The sequence below is a fragment of the Anguilla rostrata genome, chromosome 8 (assembly GCF_018555375.3).
Source record: "Anguilla rostrata isolate EN2019 chromosome 8, ASM1855537v3, whole genome shotgun sequence".
Classification (NCBI taxonomy): Eukaryota; Metazoa; Chordata; class Actinopteri; order Anguilliformes; family Anguillidae; genus Anguilla; species Anguilla rostrata.
The window spans coordinates 3,415,627-3,443,571 of record NC_057940.1 but is presented as its reverse complement, the minus strand read 5'-3'; the positions used below and the strand labels follow the sequence as shown (position 1 = coordinate 3,443,571).

At 41.7% G+C, this 27,945-nt stretch overlaps 2 protein-coding genes across 8 annotated transcripts; one reads left to right on the top strand and one right to left on the bottom strand.

The window, feature by feature from the left end:
* The first annotated feature begins 68 nt into the window (after positions 1-68).
* Positions 69-27,713, top strand: LOC135260543 (NXPE family member 2-like). 6 transcript variants are annotated; one of them, XM_064345840.1, is made up of 9 exons: positions 69-170; positions 12,570-12,606; positions 18,743-18,858; positions 19,238-19,378; positions 20,286-20,330; positions 20,529-21,181; positions 22,235-22,296; positions 23,872-24,096; positions 26,155-27,713. In XM_064345840.1, the coding sequence occupies exons 3-9, from the start codon at positions 18,856-18,858 to the stop codon at positions 26,685-26,687; spliced, it is 1,662 nt and encodes a 553-aa protein (XP_064201910.1). In that variant the 5' UTR covers positions 69-170; positions 12,570-12,606; positions 18,743-18,855; the 3' UTR covers positions 26,688-27,713. The 6 variants fall into 6 exon arrangements, with proteins under 6 accessions (XP_064201910.1, XP_064201912.1, XP_064201911.1 ...); XM_064345841.1 differs by lacking the exon at positions 69-170 and adding an exon at positions 4,493-4,639; XM_064345839.1 differs by lacking the exon at positions 69-170 and adding an exon at positions 10,886-11,982.
* Positions 8,893-10,878, bottom strand: LOC135260554 (transcription factor MafAa-like). Of its 2 annotated transcripts, none has more exons than XM_064345876.1 (2): positions 10,341-10,878; positions 8,893-10,205 (listed from the first exon to the last, which is right to left on the bottom strand). In XM_064345876.1, the coding sequence occupies exon 2, from the start codon at positions 10,168-10,170 to the stop codon at positions 9,292-9,294; it is 879 nt and encodes a 292-aa protein (XP_064201946.1). In that variant the 5' UTR covers positions 10,171-10,205; positions 10,341-10,878; the 3' UTR covers positions 8,893-9,291. The 2 variants fall into 2 exon arrangements, with proteins under 2 accessions (XP_064201946.1, XP_064201945.1); XM_064345875.1 differs by having other exon boundaries at positions 10,360-10,878.
* Positions 27,714-27,945: the final 232 nt, after the last annotated feature.

Below are 27,945 nucleotides of genomic sequence, written 5' to 3'. Positions count from 1 at the left end.
GCACATCCTGTGGAACATCTCTGCTGCAGACCTCTTTTGCATCTCTGCTGCAGACCTCTTTTGCACACAGACACACACACACATACATAGACACCAACATGGACTCATACTTATGGTCTCTTCGTCTCTCTCTCACACACACGTCTCTGTGCAGTTGAAGGTGAAGCAAGGTAAGGTACACTGTACTAATTTTCATAGCCTTTTCATGGTTGCATACTGCATCATTGTTGCCAGTAAAATACAGCAGTGACCTTTTATAGTAACCTAACTGTAGCAATGCTTCAGTTGCTATATTGTTGTAGAGCAGTGGTGTCAAACTCGTGCCATGGAGGGCCGTGTGTATGCAGGTTTTCATTCCAGCCTCAGATCTTGATTATACAATTAGTTAAATTATTTGCTGAATTAGGGATGCAGGTTTGTGCACAATGGTGACCCGACGTCTATGGTGACCCGCATTGTCTAAATAAAAATTTTCTTATATTCTGTGCTTCAATGCAGTTAAACGCATATGGCTGAATGAGTAATTGGACTCAATTAAGGCAGCATTAATTGGTTGGAATGAAAACCTGCATACACACGGCCCTCCATGGCACGAGTTTGACACCACTGTTGTAGAGTACTGTTTTACCACAGTGCAGCACTTTAAATATTTGTATTTTACCACGTTATGACCCCTTTGAAAAGTAGGTTTCTTGGAATGTTTTCAAAAATTTAAGTCAATGTTCTGGAATTCCATTGCTTTCAATTACCAGTGGTGATTGTAACATAAGCATTAGAATGTTCAGTTAAGAACACTCTAATCACATATTTGTGGTCTTACACCACAGATAATCTCTAATCTGGACCTCGAATCCAAATCCGGCCCTGGTTTTCTTTCCCCCAGGTAATTAACTGAACAATTAGTGCTACTGATTGGCCAGACTGTATTCACACCTGACTCCCAGATAAAGGGAGATTTGAAAAACCAGCAGTTCTTGCATCTTGAGGGCTGTGATTTAAGTCTTACACCTTAGCAGTGCTGCCCAATCTTGTTCTAAAGATCTACTAGTCTGTAAGTATTTATTTCAACCATAATTTGGCATGCATGATTTCACCAATTAGCGGCTCAACAAGATCTCTGGCTGTTGAATGAGGTGTGCTTTGTTAGGGTTACCGTGAAAACCTACAGGATGGTAGACCTCCAGGAACAGGGTTGGGCAACGCTGCTCCAGCTGTTGAGTGAGGTGAGCTTTGTTAGGGCTGGAGTGAAGACTTACAAGACGGTAGATCTCCAGGAACAGGGTTGGGCAGCCATGATACAGCAAGAAGCCGACTCATATCTTTCTTGTCTTTCTAGTGTTTCCATGACGCAATATGTTTTATAAATAAGCACTTTATGTCAGGGTGTGGGTGTGTGCAAACAATATAAAAATGGCATTTGTGATGGGAAAATCAGATAAAAAGGCTCAACATAATCTACTCTTATCAGAAAGTCATTTGACAGATGTAAGATGTGAGTTATCTCTGTCTATAAACCGATAAAAATTACTTGGCTAGAGGTATAAGTGTCAAACCACTCTGTCACTGCCTATTTTTTTTATTCTGCCGAGGTCTGAAGACACATCTCTTCAGACTGTACCTGGACTAACTATCACCACTCTGCAGGGCACTCCCAATCTAAGATCGTTCTTAGCACTACTGTCCTTCCACTTCGTTCCTGTAGTGCTTTCAAGGTACACATGTACCTCCTGTACCATTTGCATGTTACATGTACCTCCATCCAGCATTTACTGGATTTCATGTTCATGGCTATGGATAACTTTTGCATAATGAGTATTGTTCCTTATCAGACGTGTGTTTTGTAGTTGTTATCAAACATTGATCTGAAGTTTTCTTTGCCACGTAAAAATTTAGTAAACTGCACGACAAGTAATAATAATCCACCTGGATAAACTGAGGTTCTAAACTTTTAATTGACTGATATTTACATCTGGTAATGTGAAGACAGACTCTTTTTTTTTTTTTTTCATTGTAATAGTTCAACATCAAGTAGTACGGCTGCTATGGCAACCAGGCTATAGTATGGGTGCTATGGCAACCTCAGCACTCCTTTACTCTTTATCCGTATCCCACCACTCCATGAAGAAGGCCAGAATTCCCCTGCCTTTGGTTAGGAGAGCCCCACTGATGCATTCACTGGTGTGTGTGTGTGTGTGAGTGTGTGTGCGTGTGTGTGTGTGTGAGTCAGTGTGAGTATGTGTGTGTATGTGAGTGTGAGTGTGAGTGTGTGTGTGTGTGTGTGTGTGTGTGTGAGTGAGTGTGAGTGTGTGTGCGTGCATGTGTGTGTGTGTAAAGCCGGGCACCCACCGCACGCGTATCGGCCGCGAGCGCACTACGCGCGTATTACGCGCGTAACTGAAGCGTAGTTGAAGTACTGTTATTACAACGGCAGCGGGTGACGTCGTCTCCACCAGATGCGAACGCGTCGCGTACCGGCTGCGAAGCTCGCGCGACACAAGCGACCTGAAGCGTAGTTTTTCGCTTCTGTTCTATTTTTTCGGCTTGTCGCGCGTCACGTTGGCCTGTTTATACACAGAAATATGCTCTAAAATGCTAGGTATACATGCTCTGATTTATATTTCATTCTTATATTACTGGGGTGTGTCCCTAGTTTCCTCCCAGATATTTTTTAAGCAGCTAAAAAAAATACAAGCCTTTTCGTTTTGTAAAAATAAATAAATAACTGGAACCTGGGGAAAGGCAAACTTAGTTTCGCTGTCTTATTTTCCGGAGGGGGGGGTAAATTTGAAAATACACCACAGAAAGACGTAGGCTATTGAGTGACGTAAAAGGGAATGCACCGAGCAGCGGTTTGTTAGCTCGAGTATTGGAAGATAGTTTTTAACCAACCATTGCTCAGCCTATTTGACTTCTCCGATGTCTTCGTTCGCTGTGCTTTCAAAAAGGGCTTGTTAATAAAAATCAGATAATCCACTGAGCTTTAAAAAAATCAGATTATTTAGTGGTCTTGCCGATGAAAATGCACCTATTTTATAAATGAAGTTGTAAGCAAGCCTTTATTGCACTTGTACTTCAAAGCTTCCGGTGTTCATGGCGTTGTGGTGTTCATATCCCTTCAAGATTAAAACTGTTACTGACTTTTTCATGATTAGCTGATTTTACTAAATCTGATCCTGTAAATGTTTTGACGTGAATGACAAGACAACACGGGAATTCCCAATGGTTGATTACGGATTATTTATTATTATTATGATCATTACATATTCTTCATGAAATTGGCACGCTTGTTAACCAAGCAAATAAATTAATACAGTTTGAGATTGATTGTTATGCAGGCTACGTTGCGATTTAAGTTTATGGTACTTCTTGAAAGCGTTTACTTTCTCACGTAGGCTATTTACGAGTTAACGAAATATTACCAAATTAACAAACTGAAAAAGGTCTCTCACCAAAGTATTCACTTAACCCATAATCAACAGTCGTGAACAAACGTGAAATACACGATGTAAAAGCCCACTGCAGACTGCGAGAGCTACTAGGAATATATAGCTTTTACGCAAGCCTTTGCGCGACACAAACGGAACCAGTGGAGACACCCTACGCGTCGCGCCGTGCTGCTTCGCCCTGCTGTTTACGCGACGCATACGCGACGCGTGCGGTGGGTTCCCGGCGTAATGTTTGTTTTTGAAAAGACATTTTCTTTTTTCACAGCTTCGGTTCGAAGTCGTTTATTCTTCTTTTCTCATTTCCCTGTTCTTTTATTTTCTTTATATACTCCTTCTGCCTCAGTTACCCGTTTAGGGGTTTATTATTCATTATTTGGGATACGTCCCTTAGGAGTATAGCACCCCCTTCTTATTTCGTCACTCACGAGACTTAGTGGTTACGGGAGTGCCCTTTGGTAACTTATAGATCCCCTGTTTGGTCGCGTCTGGTCTTCACACTTCCCCTCCCTCACACTTTCGGCGGTTGGACTTTTTATGATGTCATTTCACCATGTGACTTATAGCGGCTATGTTCATGCTGTCCCGCTAACTTAAGCTTGAACCTGAGGTTTTGTAGGATAGGGCTTAAGACACTGTTGCCCCAGGAACAAGTCTGGCTAAAGTGTGAACTCGCTTAGTGAAACAAAAAAATAAAAAATCCTGGGGTTATCCCAAAATTGTCAGCCAATTGATGGGGTTAACTTGCATGTGAATCGGGGCCCAGCTCCTGATCGATGTTAGATTTATTTCATGTACTATTTTGAACAGACAGACAGATAGACGCTCGCACTCTCTCTGCATGTGCTGCCAGTCTCAGCCCTATACCATGGAGAGGAGGACACCTTTATGCACCTGGGCAGATTAGTTAACGCAACCCAGGTGCGTGTGCTCTCTCTCCACCGGTAGGCGTGGCCAAGAAAAATCTGTTTCTCCGCTGGACTCCCCCACCCCCGCCACCACCCCCCCCCCCGCCCCCATCCCCATAAACCAAGCCCCCACTCAGTGCGCGATCTGAGGCAGCAGCACTTTTGAAGATAACTGCTGACATTTCTGAAGCGCTTTGGTTTTCTGCTTCCTGAGTCTGACCGTGACTGAAATAACCTCGCTTCTCCAATTGTCTGAATTAGGGGAGGAAAGGACTCCGCAGCAACAAGGTAAGAGTGCAATAACCGGTCCCATTTAAGTTATGCGGCTTTCTGGGAAATCCCTAGAAGTCGCTTGATCACAGACAACTCAGTGACCCAAAGTGAAGGACAAGGTCTGGATAATACAGCAAAATAGTAATGTTTTGCTTTTCAAAGGATTTACCAGGAACCTCCTGTGTCTCAGAATCACGTATTCCTCGATTAAAACCTTTAGTGCGACATCATTGGGATGGATTCTGGGAGCACACGTAATTTCTAGATACATTATGCACAGTGGACACATCTGGCTACGCACGGGGTTTTTAAAAAATCCTTTCACTGATGTACATGAGGAAAATGTTGCGAAAGTAAGGTAATGGATGACTGATCAGTGTTACCGGTTGCTAGGGTGTTTTCGTTTGCATAGATTGTTCAGAAATAAAAGAGCAGAGAGGGGGTCTACTCCTGGTTTTAGATCTCTTTCAAATTATATGGTAAAAAGTTCGAGAAGGCACGGATATTTAATTCTCTTTCTTGGTGATTGACAGGTATAGTATGTAGAGCTGATCGATTTGCCCTGAAAAGACAGTATGTGTCTTTGATTAGATCAATATCAGACTATAGATGTGTAGTACAAACCTGTAGCTCAGAAGCTGAGTCTATTTTAAAAAAGAGTAGAGTTTTGGAGCTCTGAAATCAACACCAACTGTAGCACTGCAATTGGAAGCAGGGGGCATGGCACTAGAATTAAGGAGGAAACAATTGATGATGGCTAAATTATTAGACTAATTCGCAGAGAAGTGGTATCCTATGCAAAGGAAGTTATGAAACAGCGTTGGGTAACAGGGAAAGCAAAAAAAAGGGAATGTTTAATGAGGGTAGCCGATGAAAGAAAAAGAAATGGCCGTATGAAATGTTAGCCCTACCGTGCCAATGCCAGCAGTACTATCTTGGATACTACCTCAGCGAATAGTAGATTTGAATATGCTGGAGAAAGTAGTTTTAGATAGGGAAGGAAAAAAAGAATAGTCCTGAGTTAGTAGGAAATATTTTGAAAACTAGATGTAGCCTGTACATATATAAACAGTTACAGCCTATATGGCCAGAAATTAATTGCCTCCCGAGGATAAATAAAGTTTATTGAATTTAATTGAATACTTACCAATGTGCAACAATGGGGGAGAAGACCCTATTAAAGGTCAGACAGTGTGTGTGTTTTATGTGCCTGAATTTGCGGCAGTTCTCCTTGCACTGTGGTGGATAGAGGAAGTACAGCCAAGAAGACGTGATTTGTTCAGATTCAAGGGCAGACCTGTTAGGTTTAAAACCCGTTTTCATCTAGATGCAGGGAGGACATATTTTATATAAAATATTGCAAACTTTGTTTGAATCAGCAAACTGGGTGTTGATGTTCAGTTTTTGGGGATCCCAGCTTGTGGGGTTTGAGGAGAATGAGAGGGCTAACAGATTTACCAAGGGAACTTTAAAAAAGAAGAGTATGGTAAATGGACTGCATTTATATAGCGCTTTTATCCAAAGCGCTTTACAATTGATGCCTCTCATTCGCCAGAGCGGTTAGGGGTTAGGTGTCAGGTGTCTTGCTCAAGGACACTTCGACATGCCCAGGGCGGGGTTTGAACCGGCAACCCTCCGACTGCCAGACAATCGGTCTTACCTCCTGAGCTATGTCGCCCCTGTATATATTAGGGGAGTATACATTTATTAATTCCTGTTAGTGAAGCAGAGGCAAAAGCAGGCTGTTTATCTGTCATGAAATTACAAAAACATGGCAGCAATACACCCTGAATGGTAGACTACCATTAGAAACAGAATAAGTCTTGGTTTTAGCCTTTCTTTAGTCAATTTCATGAAGATCGTGAAAATCGTGGATCAGTCAAATAATTTTATTCTGTTCCCATTTTCATATTTTATTCAGCAAATGTGTGTTCATTGCAATTTATTGCATTTCTTTATATCCAATTTTTAAAAAAATAACCAACTGCCACATAATGTCCATTTTTCCAGCATTTATTATCTTTGCAATGACAGATGTAAATGTTAAATGGGCCGTCCCAAAATTATACATGCAAGCTAAATCTTTTATTATTCAGTGGTTTTTAACATGTAGCTAAATGTATGACTATTTAACTTAACGTATGAAACATCTAAATATTTATTTAGTGTGTGAGCGTGCGCTAATGAGTACAAATGTGGGGTCAGTGTAGTGATGATAGAAACATGGAGCTTTACCTCAGTCAGTAGGTTTTTGCGGACCTAGCCTGAGTGCTTTTCAATGAAACTAAAATAGCATCGACCCCCTTTTTTCAGTAGCATATAAAGACTCACACAATCACATGCACGCGGGCGCGCATGATTTTCAAGCAACGTCTCAAACGAGTTATTTCTCTGCCGGGCCTCTGGCAACCGTGAAACGGACACGGAGAGGCTTTGCCACTGACAGCGAACATCTGCCCTTTTTCCTCTCGCGATCCGACTCGTCAGCCACCACTCACAATTATGCTCCGAATGCTGGGGGATGCCCGGAAACCGCGCCGAGGGCTGGCGCGTTTGCGAAACGGCGAAATTCCCTGTTAGCGCTGGAACGCAATGCGCGAGGCCAAACGAGCCATCTCCGTTGTCCGTTGAAAAAGCGGGAACGTTCGTCGTGTGAGGCTGACCAGATGCCCCCCGTCAGAAATTATCTGGCTGCACATTTCTGCCTTCAATGCGAGTTGTGACACATTTATTTTTCTATCATAGCGTTACGCGCTTAAAGTTATATTCGTGTCCATGTACCCCTACTGACATTAATGTAGATTACAATTATATAATAATAATAATAATAATAATAATAATAATAATAATAATAATAATAATAATTTATTTTAAATTAGGCTACTACTTTATTTAGTCGTAATTTATCAAATTAAATTGAGACTTTAGTAGTATCTTGATATGATTTCAAGTTCAGCGATTTACTTATGCTAAATAAAATAAAAACACCCTTCGTCATTTGTGCGTTGTGGCTAAAATATTTTGAGCATATTTGCGCATATATTTTTGAAACTGATACGAACATTAATTGTTTTCAGTTTAGAGTTGTAGAACACAGAACAGAATTTTGAAAAAAAATTTTTTTTTACATTTTAAAAGCCTACTTTTCAAAGGGTTAAAAATGACTTGCATATCGTCGCTATATACAAGACTAGGCCTACGCTCCCTTTTATTGTAAGGAAGAAATACATTTATTAACTCGGAACTGCCAGTTTACCCTTTTAAGGTGTAGCTTGTTTTACGAACAGAAAGCGGAATAATAATTAAAAAAAAACTTTTGCAAGTTATTCTCGAACACGCATTTCATCCATTCATTCATAAGGTTTTTTATTTTTTATTTGTTTTACAAATATACATCCTATGAACTGGTAAAGCTCGTGCACAAATACTTAGTAGGTGCCGTTGCAGTTCTCAGATCAGTATGTTGACTATTTGTCTGTAGCCTATTATTTCGAACATATTTTAAAATTCACCTATAGAACGGACCAACACATGTGCTCCCTTTGAAACCTGAATGTTTCCCCACTGTGTTTCAGCTTGTGCACTCGCCTTGCAACTTTCGCAACTAAACGTGGGTCAGCGCTTTTGAATTATAGCCGTCAAACCTAAAAATGTCAAGATGTTATTGATTCTCCTCAGAACAGAAAGAAGAATAACAATGTGAACTTCAAAGTTACAGCTCATTGAAAGTTGGTTACACTAGGCTCGTTTTTCTAAAATAACACATTAAAACAAAGGCGACACTCATTTTAGCAGCATATTCTTATTCGTTTGTGTGTTGTATTGGTCTGATTCTCATAATATTTCAATGTTTGTCCAAAATAAACTGCATGCAGGAATCGATGATGGTGGGGCATTGCAACTGACATATCTGTCCTCATTAGTAGCCTATGATCCTTCACGTTTAATTCGGAAATAGATTATTATTATTTTGTTGTACAGTGGTTATCGTTTGTCCAGTGATTATGAGGAAATGTATTGGTGAACTACTTCTTGGAAAAGGCGCAAACGTTTATAGACCCAATCTGTAAGACTATACATTAAATTATGAAATTGTATTACAACGATTACAATGACTTGAGTAGCAAAACGAACGCGACTGGGTCGTACGCTTCCCGCCCAGTGAATTCAGTTGGATGTTGATCATTCTCTTTTCAGAACCTCCTCACGTGCCCTGAAAGTAAATAATATACTCTTTGGTGGGCGTTTCCATTTCTGTCACGAACGGCTTTCCCTGCAGGGTTAGGCTTCCGTATTGTATTGGGTCTATTCACTCAAAGCGTAAAAGTGAAAACAGTGTATTCAAAAATAGCAGTTCCTTGAATTCGTTCGAAAATATGCGTAAACCACATGGAGGAACACAACGTCGCACCATTACAAGACTTAATTTAACACATGCATTGTTGTCCTTTCTCTCTCTCTAACTCTCTGTGGATAAAATATTCATGTTATTTAAGTAAACTAGCCTGCATATGATCTAAACATAAAATAAAGAATAAGACTGCACAAAAGTGAAGGCCACATAAGAGAACTAAATGTAGGCCATATAAGTCAAATAAATAGCACAACTGTTTGAGAAATGCCCTATCGATTTTTTCCCCCTTCCCTTTCAAAAAAAAAAAAAACTGTCACAGAAAAAATTCCACAGAACCGGCCGCTTTCCCCTCTCTGCTTCTGGATCTGGGGTCGCTTTTGCAGCTGCCGCCGCTGTGGTTACGGCTCGCGAGCTTCTCGTACTTCTCTTTGTAGAGGTCCCTCTCCTTGGACAGGCGAGTGGCCTCGTGCTTCAGCTGATCCACCTGGCCCTGAAGCGTGCACCTCTCGCTCTCCAGCACGTGCCGCTGCTGCACGCGCTTGAACCGGCACGACTGCGCGTAGCCCCGGTTCTTCAGGGTCCTGCGCTTCTGCTTGAGGCGCATGACCTCCTCCTTGGGGAAGCCGCGCAACTGCCGGTTGAGCTCGCGCACGGACATTCTGACCAGCTGTTCGTCCGAAAGACGGCCCTCCAGCCGGGTGTGATGGCGATGGGCCGGTTGTTGGTGCCAGTTGGCGGTCACTGATAAGTCTTCCCCAGCGCACTGGTGTCCGCGGAAACCCTCATACGATGGGTGGTGCGAGTTGGCGATGAGTGCTTCCACAGCGTCTTCCGGCGTCAGCTGGAGAGTCTCTGGGTTGAGATGGCGCTGGTAGCTGGGAAACCAGCAGAAGTCCTCCAGCTGCGCCTTTCTCGGAGAGTTGTGGCTGCTTTTGTCAGCGCTGCCGGTGCCGTTACGGTGGTTCTTGTTTAAAGGACCTCCGGGACTTGTAGAACACAGGCTGCATGGCGAGGACGGCACAGAGGAGCGCGGGGTGGAGGATAGCGAGGCGTTCGGCGGATGGTGGCAGTACCTCTCCGCTTCCGTCGGCTCCTTTTTAACCTCGAACTTCATGAGGTCGAAGTCATTGACGTAGTCGGTGGCCAGGGGACTGTTAGGCACGTCGGCGCTCATGGCGAAGTCGGTGGCCATATCAGCCCATGCGAGTAACACCGGTCCGCACAGCTCTAAGAAAAGGAATACAAAACAATCTTTATCGAGCGCCCTTTTTTACTAAAGAGGACTGCACACTCGGGAGAAACGTTCTGAAGCAGCGGTGCGCTTAAAGCAACTTCTATTAATAGCCGTTCTGAGGCACTTACGCGCGTAGCCTAAACGTACTTGTTATCCAGATCGACCCGTCTCTGTTTCCTTGTTGACAACTTATTCTGGGTCGAATGCGCGCTTTAATTGCATGCGTTAATAGAGCTGGAAACCAGAGACCGCGCAATTCCTGGCTCGTCCTCGTTTCACCCTGGTTCTGGAGCCCCGGTGATTCACGGTTCTCTGTTCAAAACGCAGGTCGGCGTCCCTCAGTGTTCTTGTGCGCAGCATCTACCTCCATGCATGTCGGCAAAATTACAATAAAACAGTAAATGATGAAACAAATGAAATGTCCAATCGGGACCGTCCATGCACGCCTAATAAGCTCTCTCTTTATTTATCAACAGCGCACGTTTAGGTCAGGGTCTGTGGCGATAAAGTATTGCTTAAAACGAGATCACTTTCCGCTTCGTGGCAGCGGTCCGACAACTGAAATTTCTTGGCACTGCAGGGCGCAAACTTTGGCCAGTGCGCTGCCTTGCAGAGGTTTCGTCTTCTTCCTTCATATCCACGGCTGTGACGGCGTGTCGAAGCCAGTCAAAAGTGTGACACAGCGGCGTTCTGAAGCTGCAGTCCCTCACTGGGGAACCCGCCGAAGATATGCGCACATGCAAACCCTACAGGCGTAGTGCGGGACAGCCGTTCGAGCTCGGAGGCTTCGTCGCGCCCTCCAGTGGCTCACACTGTGCAATGACACGGGAAGAAAAGCCAAAGTCCGGCTACCGCCTGTGATCTGGCATTTGGCCCCCCCGTCAAGAGATTATCCAGCACTGTCGGAACACTCAAATGATCTGTCTTTCCACTGCTAGTCGAGGCGAGACACTACATGCGTCAAAAAATTTAAAATACCAATATTGTCTGTTTGTATGTATGTATGGATGTTTATACATATATGTATGTATACACACATATGAGCACAGATTGAGCATCCGTATGAGTGAAAGTATGTGTATTTTGTTATCAAAAATGAATCCAATGGGAGAAATTGGATATTGACTGCAAATTATAGACAATACCAGCAGGGGGCTTAACTTACTTACGCAACGCAACTTAAAACACAGTTCTTGGAATTATATATTTTTGTCTGTCAGCCTCTGTCAATGCATAATGAAATAGCTGCACCCAGTACCTCAGTAAATCCAGACCCAGTTGTGCTGGGTTACATTACATTAATTGTAAATAAGAATTTGTTCTCAATGACTTGCCTGGTGAAATAAGGGTGAAATAAAAATAAAATAAAAACATTACATTTATTTGGCAAACGCTCAAATACAAAGCGACGTACAATAAGTGCATAAGGTAATATTGGAACAACTACAAAAAATTACAGCAGTGCAAGTGAAATAAGATATAATTTTATTGAACCCCATGGGGTAATTTGTCCTCTGCATTTGACCCATCCTAGTTACTTAGTAGCAGTGGGCAGCCACAGTGCAGCACCCAGGGACCAACTCCAGTTCGGAGGCCAGTGCCTTGGTCAAGGGCAACTGCAGGAGCGCACCTAACATGCATATCTTTGAGTGTGGGAGGAAACCGGAGTACCCGGAGTAAACCCACGCGAACACGAGGAGAACATGCAAACTCCACGCAGAGAGGATCCGGTCAGACCCGGATTCGAACCCAGGACCACCCTCTTGCGAGGCAACAGTGCTAACCACTGTGCCACCGTGCCCGCCCTGTTAGTGGAAACGTTCTTACGCACAGTTTTTTTTTTTTTTGGTTTTCAGAACACACAGACATATATTTCATTTTTGCCACCCAGCTGATGACGAAGACGGTCAAAGAGGCCGTTGTTGCCCTAACCGATCTTCGGTGTGTCATTTCAAACTGTCTTCAGAACAAAAGAACACAAGCATACACACTCAGTGGAACAGGCCATTCAGCACAGCCTGAGCACAAGCATAAATTAAGAAGATAACGGACCATCTGGAACGTTAGATTGCGTAATGAGAACACGGTCCATTCAGAACATCTAGGCTTGTCATTTCCCTACAGAATATTCATCACTGTTCCTAGCCTAGAACAGTGGTAACCTGTTGAGCTCCTGAACCATAACTGCTGTGGCAAAACAGGAACACATCTCTGGAAGCCATCCACTGGATAATTGATTTTGTCTCACACACAGTAGCATTGTCTGTTCATTCAGAGAATTTGATGTGAATACACAGCCTGATTTCGTATGTTGTTTTCTCATGTTATTATTTATTTATTTATTTTGTATCTTGCAGAGATAAATCACCCCAGCAACACCCCATGCATCAAAGGGTAAGCCTGTACCCCCCCCCCTTGAAAAAAAAAACCTCCCCATAATACAACATCTCTCTCTCTCATTTGCATCTGTCAATTTATTTAGCAGAGTTTCTTACAAAATGTTGCATAAAATATGGTTTGATACAAAGTATCATATGGAAATATTTATATGTCAACCATACAAATTTCATTGGAATATTAGCATTTATTAGTTAATTTTTATTTTATTTTTAAAATCTGTCCACGGGTCTGCGCCTTTATATATCGCTGACCTGCTTCCTAAATGTGTTCTGAGCAGAGCCCTCAGATCCTCCTTTTTAATAAGTATCCAGGGCTTAGACCTTTGACGAGACCCCCCCACTGCTGGAATAGTCTCCCACCTGCTCTAAGGACTGCTGAAATTGTAGAGATTTTCACAAGTCAACTGAAGAACCACTTTTTTTAAAGCTTCGCCTAGTGCACTAAAAACCAGTAGGACCGGGGTTGTGGGGCCACATTCCTCAGACTGTTTGCAGCTATAACCAGACGGAACCGGTTTGACTGCTGTCAGTAATGTAATGTAATGTAAATGCAATGATGAAAAATGATTGCATGCACTAAGGTTAGTGGGGAGGTTTTGCATAGTTGTATAGGATATTGTATCAGGAAAATCATCTTTACTCATATATGTGTGTGTGTGTGTGTGTGTGTGTGTGTGTGTGTGTTTTTCATTTGTTATTTTATTCTTTTTCCCTTCCTCGTACGCTCCTATTTGTTAAAGAGAAATTAATATTATAACCAGCTATCTTGCTCATATCTGACCCGGTATTAATTGTATTTTTGTTGTTGTTGTTGTTGTTGTTGTTGTTGTTCTTTCCTCCCCATTTTCATTTTTTTTTTTCATTGGTTTGGGCCAAAATCTTTACAAATTAATTCAGCAATGCAATTGCTTTCACTACTTGCATTGTGCGCTGGTATTGGTTTAGCCACTTGAATTATGCAATGTGATTGGCTTTGCTACTCACTCGGCTGCTTGCGCTGTCCAGTGCAGCTGGTTTTGTGACTTGCTGAGCTAGCCACAAAGCTAAATGTGGAGCTAATGGCGGAGTTAAAGCTTGTGATAAGAGCTATTTATTATCGCAGCTCACAAGCAAATTTTCACGCTTACTGAGTGCTTGAACTGTGAGGGTAGCCAAAAATAATCAAATAAATAGATAATACACAAAATTTAATAAAATCTGTTGATAGTCCTATGCATTACATCATCTTTGTAATTGACATGTTTATCATCTTCATCATCACCAGTTATCACATTTGAAAGTAAATAGTCCAACATAAATAATAATGAGGATGGCTCAATATATTTAATTTGCTCTAAAACCCTTATTTGAGACGATGCTATGGTGTTGATTAAGGTATCATTAGCAGTATCATCATGCAAAGACAGAAATACTACAACTAATAACATTTTTAATCACAGTTGGCTATAAGTAGAAATGTCAAAATAACAATGTAGTCAAAATAATAAATATGGTGGAATCAGGGTAAAAGTGTCTTATATTAATAGTAATAATATAAAAATAACAACATATTCTAAACAATAATGACGGTGAATTCATGTAATCCTAGGTGTAATATCCTGATACATCGGCTCTGTGCAGGCAATTCTCTTAAATCACAACCCTTTTCTGCACCGATGATGAGTCAATCACAGCCCCATACTCGTTCATGCCGGTGTAAGCAGGTACTTGCGCTGCGACGTAAAGATTGGATCAAATTGGAATTAAATGAATATTATATCTTCTTCTGTGGGGCTCAGAAAAAAAATCGGTGCCTGGAGAGTAATTAGTTCAGTGTGAAGTAATTTAAAAGTAGCGTCAAAAATAAGTTAATTTGCCCAGGGTAAATTCGTAGTTTTGAATTGAATTCAATGGGAAAATTCGCTTTTTGGCACCAGAGGCTTACTAAACTGCAATACCCCGAGTAACCACGTGAGTTTGCGAGCTCCACAGAGAATGACAATCCGTGGTCCACCGTGCTAATGATGATCGTGTTCCACTTAGTCCCGGAGCCAGGACGCTCGTCAACTACTTTTCCAGTCCGTGCAGACAATTCAGAGTGATAGAAGACCTTAATACGGGAGTCTGAAGACTGAAACCAATCAGTCTGTCGCTTTCTGCTCTCCGAAACCATTTTGTCGTCTCTTTGACTTTCCTCTCTCTTTTGGAAGCATTCTTTGCGTGGTTTTTACAGAATAGGTGAAAAAAAATCTCTAAATAATTTTTTGCATTTTGTGCCGTCAAAGATTCGTCATCGCTCCATTAGGTTCCTCAAAGCACTGTCCAGGGCAATTTTGAAAAGATAACATTTATAGGTACTCCTGGTATTTTGGACACGGGTAAGTTACCTTTTCCAAAGAAAATAATGTTTACTGCGTTAAATATGAACTAATAATCCCACAAGAGTTCGTTAAGACTCTCTTGGTGGTTTATGTAAAGAACGTATGGATAAATTATTACTGTTATCTGCTTTGGAAATGTATGATCGCAGCCTATCGATATGTGTGCACTATTATTCTTCTATCAACACTGTGTTTGAAATGTATGCTTCATTTTAGAGTTGAACTGTGAAAACATTAACATTAAACCGAACAATTGAAATGAATACATTACTGATCTCCGTAGCCTATAGGCTACATTAAAGCGTGAATTATCACCGAATCAAGAATTGCGTGGGAGATTCTAAAAGACTGTTATACCGGGAGGTAAGAATTCCAGGAATTGTTTTAATTTACAATGAGTAAAGCTTGTCGGCCAGCAATCCAATAGTTTAATGCCAAATCGTGTAGGTGTGTTCAGTGCGCATTCTCAAACAACAAAAGGGAAAATAAGAACATTTTTGTTTCAGATGATAGTATTTCTGATATTTTTAAAGACATGAATAGTGAAATAGTGGAACCATGTTTTATGTGTATATACTTTATGTGCACTGCATTCAAGAGTTATCACTCTTTTTTTTACTCTGACATTTCTTGCCTTAATCTTGTATGTTTAGGTATGTTGTATCTGTTCGCTCATAATTCTTATACGTATTAGTCCATCCAGGGAGTGGTGAGGATATACTGGGCAGGGTCGCACGGGGCAGGGGCAGGGAGGACACCCACCGGGAGAACATGCAAACTTCACATAGAAAGGCCCAGTTCTGAATTCGAACCCAAGACCTTCTTGCTGGTACAGTGCTACCAACTGCACCACTGTGCTGCCCCTTAATTTCAAAACCTCAAAAGACTTTATTTTCCTGGTGAGGAACTTCGTGTGTGACAAGGCAGAAACATTCAACACAATCACGCAACATGTGGTGGAAATTACCTTAATTTCCCCCGGTCCGTGAGAAGAGTCCAACAGACTTACACACAATATTCAGTTCAGATATATTTATTCGGCCGAATAGGAGAATCCACACAGCTCCACAACACGTCTGTATGAAAGCTCTCAGAACAGGTGAAAAGCCATTCATTTTGTACAGTTAAAAGTAGGTGAAAGGCGGGTTCTGGAATTTTTCCCAAAACCTGTCTGTCTCAAACTGTTTTGCAGCTTGTCTCTGATTGGTTAAAAGCATTGGATTTCTGAGATACAGACTTGTTTAGACGTTCTGGCTTCTTCAAGGCTATCCAGTCACAGTGACTAAAAACAATGAAGAAATACAGAGACAGTTTTCTGGGGTAAATAGGAACACGCACGGGAGGGGCTATGCATTCCCAATAATTCTCAGTTAGACAGAAAAGAAATTTAAAATGATTTCTTAAGGTTATATAAAAGCAAGTAAATATGTAAACAGTAATTTCTCATTTTTCCCTTACAAACACAAAGTTAAAAAACTATATAAAACAGTATGCAAAACAAGAGCAATGCTAAAGACTAGAGGTTTCAAAAGAACATAATATTCCATTGTTGGTGTTATTCAGGAGTCTGATGGGTGCAGGGACAAAAGTGGACACGGCCCTCTTGGTCTTCAGTGACAGGGGGCGGAATCTTCGCCCCGAGGGCAGAAGTTAATACTCGGCGTAGATTTGGTGTTGCGGGGTCCCGTGTGACTTGTTCTCCCTTCCTGCTGGCCTGTTTTTCCAGGGATGGTAATGAGGTTGGACTGGTTTCGCCAAATTATTTTTCTGATTGTTCAAATAAGACTATTTTAATAAGACCAATTGAAGATACTGAATATGAGAACTCGCTCAATAAAGCAGCAACCTTGGTGTCAAATGCATTACTCGTAAATTCAAGCTTTGAGTCTATTATCGTACCCAGGTTCTTGTACTCCTCTACCCACTCGATGGTCAATCCATCCAGTCAGAGCTATGGGGCTGGTAGGAGTGTGTCGGAGGTCTGTGACGGTCTCCTTCGTCTTTGAAGCGTTGAGGTTGAGGTGATTGTCCTCACAGCAGCCAGCAGAAGTGGCTACCACAGACTGGAGCCGCTTATGCAAGTTTGATACATCCGGATTTACAGTGTAAATAGAGTATTTAAAGAAGAGCACATCTAGTTCAGTGCCCCTGCAGTCGTCTGTGTACAATGTGAACAGCACTGGGGATATCGATATCACAGAGCCCTGGGGACTTACTGCTGAGGAGGTTTTGACAGACCTGCAATGGCCATTGAATATCACATGTTTTCTGCCTGTTCATAAAGGCATAGACTACAGTATCACGTGTGGGTTTACATTCAACTTGAAGAGTCTGCGACCTATAGGATGGGGTTGGACAGTATTTAAATTTCCTCGAGCAGTCAAAGAACACCACCCCGGCCTGGGTGTTGTGTCTCATGGTGACGAGGCACACATTGCAGTAGAGTGAGGAAGACAGGGTCATCCACACACCTTTCTATCTTTAAAGCACATGGAAGCTGATCCATGGAGGTGCCTACCTCCTCCTGCAGTTTTGAAAGATCCTTCCTCTCATAACATCTCACAACTACTGACGTCAATGCCACTGGACGGAAATCAGTGTTGCAAGCGGGGTTACTTTTCTTAGGAAAATAATAGGATTTCCATGTGAAGTGCTGGAGTGCTCCTCCTTTCGAGCTGTTGAACCACTCGCAGAAGGTCCCAGACGATTTCCGATAACACGTTTTTAAATGGCAGCCCATTAGCCCATCTGGTCCTGGTGCATCGTGGGGTTTAAATGCGTAAAAAATCTCTTTACATCCTCTCGGTGTACTACAGCAGCTGTTGTTATGGATGACATATCTGAGAGGTTGGGGGGGGGGGGGCTCATTTCTTTCGAATGCTCAAGTCTGTCTGGTCGAAGGGTGGCACGGTGGTGCAGTGGGTAGCACTGTCACAGCAAGAAGGTATTGGGTTCAAAAATCCAGCCTGGGTCTTTCTGTGTGGAGTTTTCATGTTTTCTCCCTGTGTCCATGTGTGTTTCCAACAGGTACTTTGACTTCCCCAGTCCAAAAACAATGTGTGGTGAATGGTGTGTGTACCATGCGATAGATAGGCGACCTGTCCAGGGTGTATTCCTGCTTCTCGCCCAATGATAGACTCCAGCACCCCCCTGCGACCCTGACCAGGATAAGCGGGTATAGATAATGGATGTCTGGTTGAAGCAAGAACAAAAATTACTGAGGTTGTCAGCATAGTCCATAGTCCAACTATGGGACTAAATTTGACTGCAAAGCCAGTCAGCATTTCCATGCTCTGCCATGCCTCCCTAACTTCTCCACTTTGAAGGTGTTGTACCAAAGATCAAGTGAGCAGAGGTGGTGTTGGCCCAGTCACTTCGAGAGAGACAGTTCATGTGGATATTACATACAACTGATATTTACCCTTGCTCTGTGGGCTAGGCTGTGACTACAGCACATCCTGAGAACCATGCAGCCAAACTAGAACATAAGAACATAAGCATACATACTGAGGGGAACATATTATTTAGCACAACTGGAACACAATAATGGATAGAGAGGATAACAGGCCATCTAGAGTCCGTATTGAGAATAGACCATTCGGCACGTCTAGGCTTGTGTACGTCATCACTCTGCCAAACCTTGAACGGTGTTCACCTAGTGAAAGTGTATACGTCTATACATCAGATTTCTATAGCAGGTATCAGAATTCACTGATTAATTAACACCATTTCAGTAATAATTACTTTTCTGTGGTTTCACTTGTTTTACAGAAATCCACATCACCATGAACATGCAGAAGAGGAGCCTTGTATTCTGAGGTGGATGTATAATTATCCAAAGAAGCCTTTCACCCATTTTTCACTAATTTTTCTGAACACCCATCATGGTAATTGGTTTATTTCCATAAGTAAAATTTGCCATTTCTTGAAAGTATTTTGTTGTATTATAACTGTATTGTTATTATTATTATTTTCAATTTGAGAAAGCAGTCAAAAACAACCGTTTCTGTAATAAGGAAACTAAAGCTAAATAGAGTTGTGATCATGTGATTTGATTAGGTAAAACTTTATTTTTTGAATACTGGATACAAGAAAGTCAAATACTTTTATTATTGGGTTGTGTAACTATATGAAAGGATTTAAGTTGATTTATTAATTGGAGTTATGGGGTCAGGATTATATGGGGTCAGGTCATTATGGCTATCTTTAGCAGCACTAAGTCATGTAATAATTAATTAATTTAAAAATATATAATTTTCTTCACAGAGTACTGAACCAGTACATCTTCCTCCACTGCCTGGAAGATGCAGAAGCAACTTGCTGATCAAGACACTACTTTTAATTTTTATTTTTGCTATTTCTTTTTCTGTTTATTTTTCTAGAACCTACAACTGGACAACCTTCCTCGTAATAACTATTTCATTTCTAAGTGTGTGCTTAGTTTGTAAGAGGTCAGAACACAGGAGAACTGTCAGTATCAAAGCTCATTTAATACAGAAAACATTGACACTCAATTTCAATTACATAAATGAGGCTAAAGATCAGGAAATGTGTAGTTACACTGCCTTCATCAGTAGAATTCAGTCAGCAAATATAAAATACACAGTTGGGATGAATAAAGATAAAATTCTAGTTGGTGGGTGTTAACATACTATGTACCAGTGAAGGTGAAACCATGGAGAAATTCCCTTGCATTGCTCCATTTATCATATCATGTGCCTGAGGTAATGTGTTCATACTACACTACTGTGACCTCTGTACTGAAACTGCTCAACAAAAGCAGCTGAGCTTTATGGTCTAGGTTCAGAGCATCTTCTGATTTCATGTGATGGCTAATTTGCTCTGGATCAATTTCCATATGTGATGCAGAAGCAAATTGCCAAAAATTGCCTAAATAAAGAAAGCGCTTGAATAAATGTGGGCTACAAAGTATAACGAAAGCAGGAGCAATCACACAGGTGTAGTTATTGAGTTAATTAAGCAATTAACCTCCCGACATGCAGACGATGCCTAGTCCAGCAGCCCACTGTTTTGGCATTAGGATTCTCAGTGATTCTGAGCGAGACACAGTTGTGGTTGTTTGAAATAAGCTTCAGTGACTCAGGCTGTTGAACTTACTGACGTTTCATGAGAGATGGATACATAACAGAAAGGGATACTATGGTTGGTGTTTCTTTTATTTTGGCAGTGAAGCTCACTGGGATTGTTCAGTCATGTATCATCAAATGTGTTTGCAGTGTGTCTGCGTATGTGTGTGCAGTCTCTGAGGTACAGAGAAACACCAAACTAAATGAAATACCCTCTGTCCCCCCAGGTGCTATTGGATCCTGTGTACCCCACCAACACAGAGCTGGAACATGTGAGTTGCACAGATTTTTGAGACTTGTTTGTTAATTCAGAGCAGACCTCCCCTTTGAATTTTGCATCATATAGAGGGGCTTAGGGTTATATGTTACACTCAACACATAATGTGAATGTCTGATATACCTCAATTTCAGCAGCCTTTTTTTTTTTTTTAACGTTTGTTTTACGTTTGTTTTACGTTTTTCTCGAACAGGAGCCAACCGAAAATCCATTCAGAGAGATGTCTGTGGATGACATAATGCGTTCGGTATGGGACGATCTCCCAGCAGACGGCAACTTCAGCTCTATTGAAAGCTCTTCCAGTGGCCAGCACAGTGTGGTCAACTTGGAGCAGCCCGGAGCCCAGTACTGTGTGGGGGACAGCTTAATCGTGCTGGTGAACATGAAGGACCACAGGGGGAACCCAAAGGTGCATGGAGGCGACTTCATCCTGGCCCGAATCCACTCTCCCAATCTCCAGGCTTCTGCATCAGGAGAAGTTACTGACCTGCTCAATGGCTCCTACCGGGTGCGTTTCCGCCTGTTCTGGCCTGGAGACGTACTGGTGTCTGTGCTTCTCATGCACTCCTCTGAGGCAGTCGGGATCCTCAGGAGAATCAGTGCGCACAACTACGATAAGATCATATACACCGGAACCTTCTACAGTTGGAACAAAACTGAGCAATCTCAGTGCGGCATCCGGCTGAAAGCAGACAAGCCTCTCTGCGAGTACAGGAAGAAGGAAGACGCGGAGTACTACGCCTGTGTCCGACCCAAAACCCTTTCCTGCAGCACCCTGAGGACCATGCGGTCCAGAAATGGCCCAATTTCTAACATGGCCAGGGATGAGCGTTTGCTCCTGAGCAGGTAAGGCCTGGTTTGTGCACGCTGTGAGCCTTTAGAGCACTGGTTCCTGACCTTGGTCCTGGTCATCTCAACCACAATCGAAATCCCAGAATTTTAACAAACACTTTATTTTTAATTAAATATACATACTTTTCATGTATTGAGGGATTATTCACTCTCTTAACCCACATTATGTCAGAAATAGCCATGCATGCCTAAAAGAATCAATGTCCCAAATTCACATCATCTTTACTGTGCTACAGTGAACGCCATAATGTTTGGGACAAAGGCATGTATTTTTCTGATTAGTCAGGTGCGTTCACTTGCTTCCACAGTGCAGGTATAAGAGAGAAATCAACTGTTTGGAATGTTAATAAGGAGAAAGAGAGCACTGGTGAGCTCAGAAATCACAAAGAGTCTGGTAAGCCAAGGCAGAGCTCTAACAGTTGGTGACCAAAGAACTCTCACCGTAATGAACAAAAACCACCCAAACAGCTCACCAGTGCTCCCTTTCTTTTCAATAATGTTCCAAACATTATCATCCAGGGATTTTAAGTACACAACATTTTGAAATGTTCTCTCAGACATCTCTGCAAACATTTGTTGCAAATATTCAAACACAAATAAGCAACCATTTGCAAATATTAATTCGCCACAGGTCATTAATGATCAGCTAGACAACAGCCATCAGAGATGTCTGTTAGAGAACCACTGCATTAGAGCTGTACTAGAATAACAAGTGGGGTCGGGGAATCCACATTTGGAACCTGTTTTTAAACACTCAGATTATCTGTGTGTTGTTCTGGTCTTTTTCCATAGCATCCACAGTTTACTCAAGTCCTACTGACAAGAGTTCCAGTTTAGATTTAGAATGGCTTCTTGGTTAAAGCCAATCTCCAACAGCAGCACTTTTTATGGAGAGAAGAAAAATTATGGGGCAGACACTGTGTGTGATTATCACCATATTACTGCTTAGGAATTTGCTCTAGCTGTACTGGTACTGTCAATCATTTTCATGATTGACAATCCCCCACTGATCTAGCCCTCTAAATCTATTACAACTTTCTTTTGAAGGAAAAACATTGGAATAGAAATGAGAAACAGCTTTGGTCCTGTGAAAGTCATCAGTTGTCCCGGTATGTCCCCGCATGTCTGTGCTGTCGATCTGACCTACTCTCCTACTATTCTAAATTCTGATTCTGATTTCCAAGGGTCACTGTTATCAAACTATGGATGTGTGTAAATTGCCAGACACCTGCCTGTGAATGCTCTAGCAAACACAAAATGTTCTCACAATGTCAGTGGGATGTTTTGTCAGTGTTATAACACTGCCACTACATGGCAACAACATTGTGAGGACGCTTTGTATTGGCTGGGAAGGCCCCATTTTAAAGTATCTGCCTGTGAAGGGTTATAAATCGGGTTGCCAGGTTTTCCAAAGCAGTTTTCTAACCTGTATTTCAGTCATCCTCTCAGTATGAGGTCAGCGGAGCCTTCTCTGATTACACCTTTTAGACCAGTGCTGTCCTACTGCACTGTCCTGTCCTGTAGGTGTGTGTGTGTGTATATATATATACATATATATATATATATATATATATATATATATAATGACAGCATGTTTTAGAAATGGTCAATTCATTTCAGGGTATCATAACGTTTGGGACAAATGGCTTCACAGGTGATTCTGATTAGTTCGGTGTGTTCACCTGCTTCCTTCACGCAGGTGAAGTCTGCTTTTGGCATTTGTTAGCACGGGGACCACAGCAGTGGCAATTAAAGTCACGGAAGCCATTATGAGGCTGAGAAAAATAAGAAAGAAAAACAGCCAGAGACACAGGCCAAACCTCAAGCTAAATAAAATCAACTGTATGGAACATTATTAAGTAGAAAGAGAACACCGGTGAGCCCAGGATTGTTTGCGCAGACACACATTAATACTTGTACATAAAGTACTGTGCAAAAGTCAGAGACCACCCATTCTTTCATTTCAATTGGTAAAACAACATTAAGTGTTTTTTAACTTATTTATTTTTTTAGTGTCAGAACATAAAACAGAGGACATATATTTAACACACAAAAAAAAAAACATTTGGAAGACTCGCTTTGAGTTTTTCAAAGAAATCTGCAGCGATATATTTCCATAATTCTTGTGAACACCTCCAAAGTTCAGTATTGTTCACCTCCAAAGTTCAGTTGGTTGAATTATATGCTTGTCCTGCTCCAAGTAGCCTAATGCCAAACACATTCAATGAGGTTGAGGTCTGGACTCTGGGGTGGCCATTGTCCATTGTTCTGAGAAGACCAGCAGCTTGACCTTCTTAGCAGTGTGCTTGGGTGTCTTGCTGTAGAATGAACAGAATGAATTTGCTCCCAATCACACATCGTCCACAGGGTTTTGCATGATATGTTAAGATTTGTATTCATTTGAATTCATGGTCCATCCATCAATCCATCCACTTTCTAACCGATTAGTCCAGATCAGGTTCACGGGGGCAACAGGGCAAGCAGAGCAGCCCAGACACCCCTCTCCCCAGCAACTTCCTCCAGCTCCTCCCAGGGGTTCCCAAGCCAGTTCAAAAACCAGAAATAGTTTTTTGTCTGGTTTGAAAAGAGGCAACGCTAACTTTCTCTAGTCCACAATTTTATATACCTCCACAATCCTATCTGAATCCTTTCCTTCTCTTTCTCCATCTTTTTCATTCCTTTAGCAGGAACCCACAGACCAACTGAAAAGTGTGTGGCAGGGTTTGGAATGACGTCCCCTTCACAGAGTGGCTACTTCTTTAGAAACAGATGGTCTTCCTCCTCCTGCCAGACGGGAAACTTCTTCAGTGCGGACGCCATCAGCAGATGTCTGAAGGGAAGGAACCTGAAACTCATGGGAGACTCCACTGTGCGCCAGTGGCAAGAGACGCTCATAAAAACGCTGAAAGGTAATGGCGATGTAAAGCGTCAGATAAACACAACAATTTTGGTACACACTTATAGGCCAGGGAGACAGGTCGTCTCGCATAACAATTATACAGTTAACATTGTATACATTGTAACGAAATCCTCTGCATAAAATGGTTTGTTTCCATATTTCAAAATCAATTGCACTCAAAAAGGATGGTAATACCCAAAACACTTTGTTTTACTACTTTTGTATCACTTTCAACTCACATCGTTTCAAAAGTTTCTACTTTAGTTTTACCAATATTACTATGTATGTTACAGAGGGAGACTTGTTTTAACACAGGCAGTGTTGAAAGTAACACACAATGTGCTGTCCTTAACTAGACACGAAGGTGTGTTAAAAATTATGTTATGTGTTGTTTTAACACGTGTTTTTAGTGTTTTCACATTTATCTGTAAAGTAAGTATTACGACAGACGCATTTTCATCACCATACCATTGACCTCATAACCATATCGATATTACTGACCTTTGGACATGTTTTACAGAACTTTTGTCTCAGAAAAAATTTTAAACACAGAATTGATTTATAAAAAGAAGACATAGTCACAATCATTTACAATGACATCTATATCAAGACTCTGTCCTTAAGGAAATGATCTAATCCAGACACGCTGTGTGGCATGGTAGAGATCCAAATGTAATTTCTTTTTTTAAAAATTCTCACAAAATTCTGTGATTTCAAACTTACTACAATGAGATATCTCCTCATTTATAACATACGTATATATCCACAGTCTCATCGACCTATCTATCCATTATCTAACCTGCTTATTCCTGGCTAGGGTTGCCGGAGTTGCTGGAGCCTATCCCAGCATGCATTTGGCGAGAGTCGGGAATACACCCTGGACAGGCCGCCAGGCTATCGCAGGGCACACACACCATTCACTCACACACTCATACCTAGGGAAAATTTAGGCTCTTCAGTGGAACTCCAAAGTGTTGTCGTCATTTTGGTAGCTTCAGATCTCTTCCAGTTCCATGTATTTTTCATGGAACCTACGGCTAAACTGAATAGGTTTTTGGTTCCAGTTTACCAATTGTTTTGTCTTTTAAATATGTGAAACTATGCCACAGGGTGAATTCATTATACAGAGCGTGTTATGAACACAAATTACAAACAGAAAGGTCTCGGCCCAGATGCGAACAAAGGACCTTCTTGTTGTGAAGCATTATGCCCCCATTATAGAATAATAATAATAATAATAATAATAGCCGTGGTCTAGTGAGCAAGAAAGCAACAATTTGCAAACATACAGAATCTATGATGACTTGCATGAACTGAACAAATATTCATACTAAGATGATATAATCACGTCTGTAACCACATAGACGATTCTATGTGGTTACTTGCAGTATTTGGACCCCAGGAAGTGTTGTTAGTAGCTATTATTATTATTGTCATTAGATGTCCAAGGAGCAAAGCTGCTGGAACCCTATTCTTCTTCTTCTTCTTCCCTTACACCTCAACCGTGAGACGAAATGGCCCAGAATCACAATACTTAGTAGGCTTGTTTGGATGGCTGAACTCTTGGATCCTTTAAATTATGGCACAGGTTGAACACCTGGTCACAAAATTTGGTGGACAGGTCCTTCCCCTCTTCATGAACAAATTTGCCTCAAGGACCCATGAAGTCTTAGTATGTGTATTGACAGATGAAGACTCCAGCCATAAAGTTTTAGCCCAATCCAACCACAAGGTGGTGCTGTAGATATCCAAATATTTAAAAATGAATTAAAAATCACTACCTTTGCTGAGATTTCAAACTTGCTATAATGACAAAAACCCTCATTAGGAACATAATTGTGTCTAATGTGCCTATTGGGTCGGCTCCAAAAAAAAAAAAAAAAACAATTTCTACTCATAAAGGATGGTAATTGTTTAATTGTCTGGGGCTCACCTTTTCCAGAAACTAGGACACAGAAAGGGAAATTTAGAAATTGGTATGAAGTTATGTAAACTGGATTACATGTCTTGACAAAGATCTTTTCACTGAAATGTTGACCAAATTCTCACTCATGCTTTGCTTTTTCAGGGCTGAAATATGTAAATCCGTATGATACTCATTACTATGCCCTGGTTGTGGACCCACAAAGGAACATCACTGTCCAGTGGAAGATGCACGGACATCCTTTCGTCACTGGCTACAACGTGGTCAAAGATGCCGTGGGGTACATTTCCAGAGAAGTAGACAGAGTAGCGGTTGGCGACGTAGTGGTCATTGGAGTGGGACAGCATTTTAGGCCCTTCCCCCTGGAGATCTTCGTCCAGAGGCTGATCAACATGCGCAAGGCCATCCTGAGGCTCCACGAACGCAGCCCCCAGACCCTCGTCATCATCAAGCTGGAGAACACCAGGGAGTTGGACTCAGAGATGACCCACCTGAGTGACTGGTTTGGCTACGTTCAGAACCTGACTCAGAGAAAGGTGTTCAGGGACCTGAAGGTGGTGCTGGTAGACGCCTGGGACATGACAACAGCCGCCAACACCTTCGCCACCCACCCCAACAATATTGTCGTTTCCAATGAGATAGCCTTGGCTCTGTCACACCTCTGTCATGATGCATAGAGGTTCTTTCTGAAAGGAACTATATAACAGGAGTTTCTAACTCCATTTCTCTAGAGACTTTGTTTACAGTACACCCAGGGGCTTGTTACAATACACTAGGAGCTTTGGAATTTTAAGGTTTTTAATTGCGTCCCTATTAGTAATAGTAGGTGTTTGATTCTGGGGTGGAATTTGAGTGCTTATTAATGATTATACAATGACAGTGTAGTATACTGGCTAAGGAGTTGGTCCTGTAACCTAAAGGTTGCAAGTTCGATTCCCTGGTAGGACATTTCCGTTGTACCCTTGAGCAAGGTACATAACCTGCATTGCTCCAGTATATATCCAGCTGTATAATTTGAATACTAAACTGGCTTGGGCTGACCACATACCATTTTCACTGCAGCTGTTTTACCTCAGTTTTCATCAGACATGACACTTTTTGCAAAGACATTCAATAACCATATTCACCTCACCTATTAACTTTCAGTTTTGATGAATATCTTTTCATATTTAGATCTGGGCTATTAAAAGCCTTGATCAAGATACTTGCTACCTAGCAGTTTCTAGTCAGTCACCTAGCGAAGCTACCTGGTAATACTGAGCTCTTTGTGAAAACTATGGATGGGTACCAGTAATGGATTGATCGATTACATGTCAGATATGTGCCTACTTGATCTTCTGATTTTCTCATAAAGGCTAGGCTACACAAGGTACAACTAGGCTATGTGTTGGAACTTGGCTCCATTCAGTAATTTACATTACATTACATTACAGGCATTTGGCAGACGCTCTCATCCAGAGCGACATACAAAGTGTATAACCGTAACCAGGGACAAGTGTGTTGACAACCCTAGAAGGAAGTACAGTTCCAAAAGGGAGCGACCGCATAGTTTAACTTGGACCCTGTAGGTTAATCTGATCAACACAAACAAAAGCAGCAGCAAATTTACCGTACAGTGTGTAAAAAAGAAGAGACACGTTAAAATAGCGTATATTTCCTCATGTAATATGAACAGAATAAAGCAAAAATATATTTTGAAAAAATGCATGTTTTAATTGCAATTTTGCTTTTTGTTGGTGCGCTGTTGCACAAGTGGGATAATGCATGAACAGCTGAGCGTTATGCAGTTTGAACGTTCTGCGCTGAGGAAAATTTCCAGAGGCGAATTTACTACCTCCGTCAACTGTAATGGAAACACAAAATATGCAATTCCACTGCAATGGAAATGTAAGGTAAGTATTCCAGCAAATACCCCAAACCCTACAGGCTACCACT

What these genes read in the sequence shown, in the direction of transcription:
- LOC135260554 (XM_064345876.1), bottom strand. Translation starts at nt 10,170, where the DNA reads ATGGCCACCGACTTCGCCATGAGCGCCGACGTGCCTAACAGTCCCCTG.
- LOC135260543 (XM_064345840.1), top strand. An exon ending in ACAACTGGACAACCTTCCTC is followed by an intron (nt 19,379 to 20,285) that starts GTAATAACTATT and finishes CTGTCCCCCCAG; the next exon opens with GTGCTATTGGATCCTGTGTA. An exon ending in GCTCATAAAAACGCTGAAAG is followed by an intron (nt 24,097 to 26,154) that starts GTAATGGCGATG and finishes TTGCTTTTTCAG; the next exon opens with GGCTGAAATATGTAAATCCG.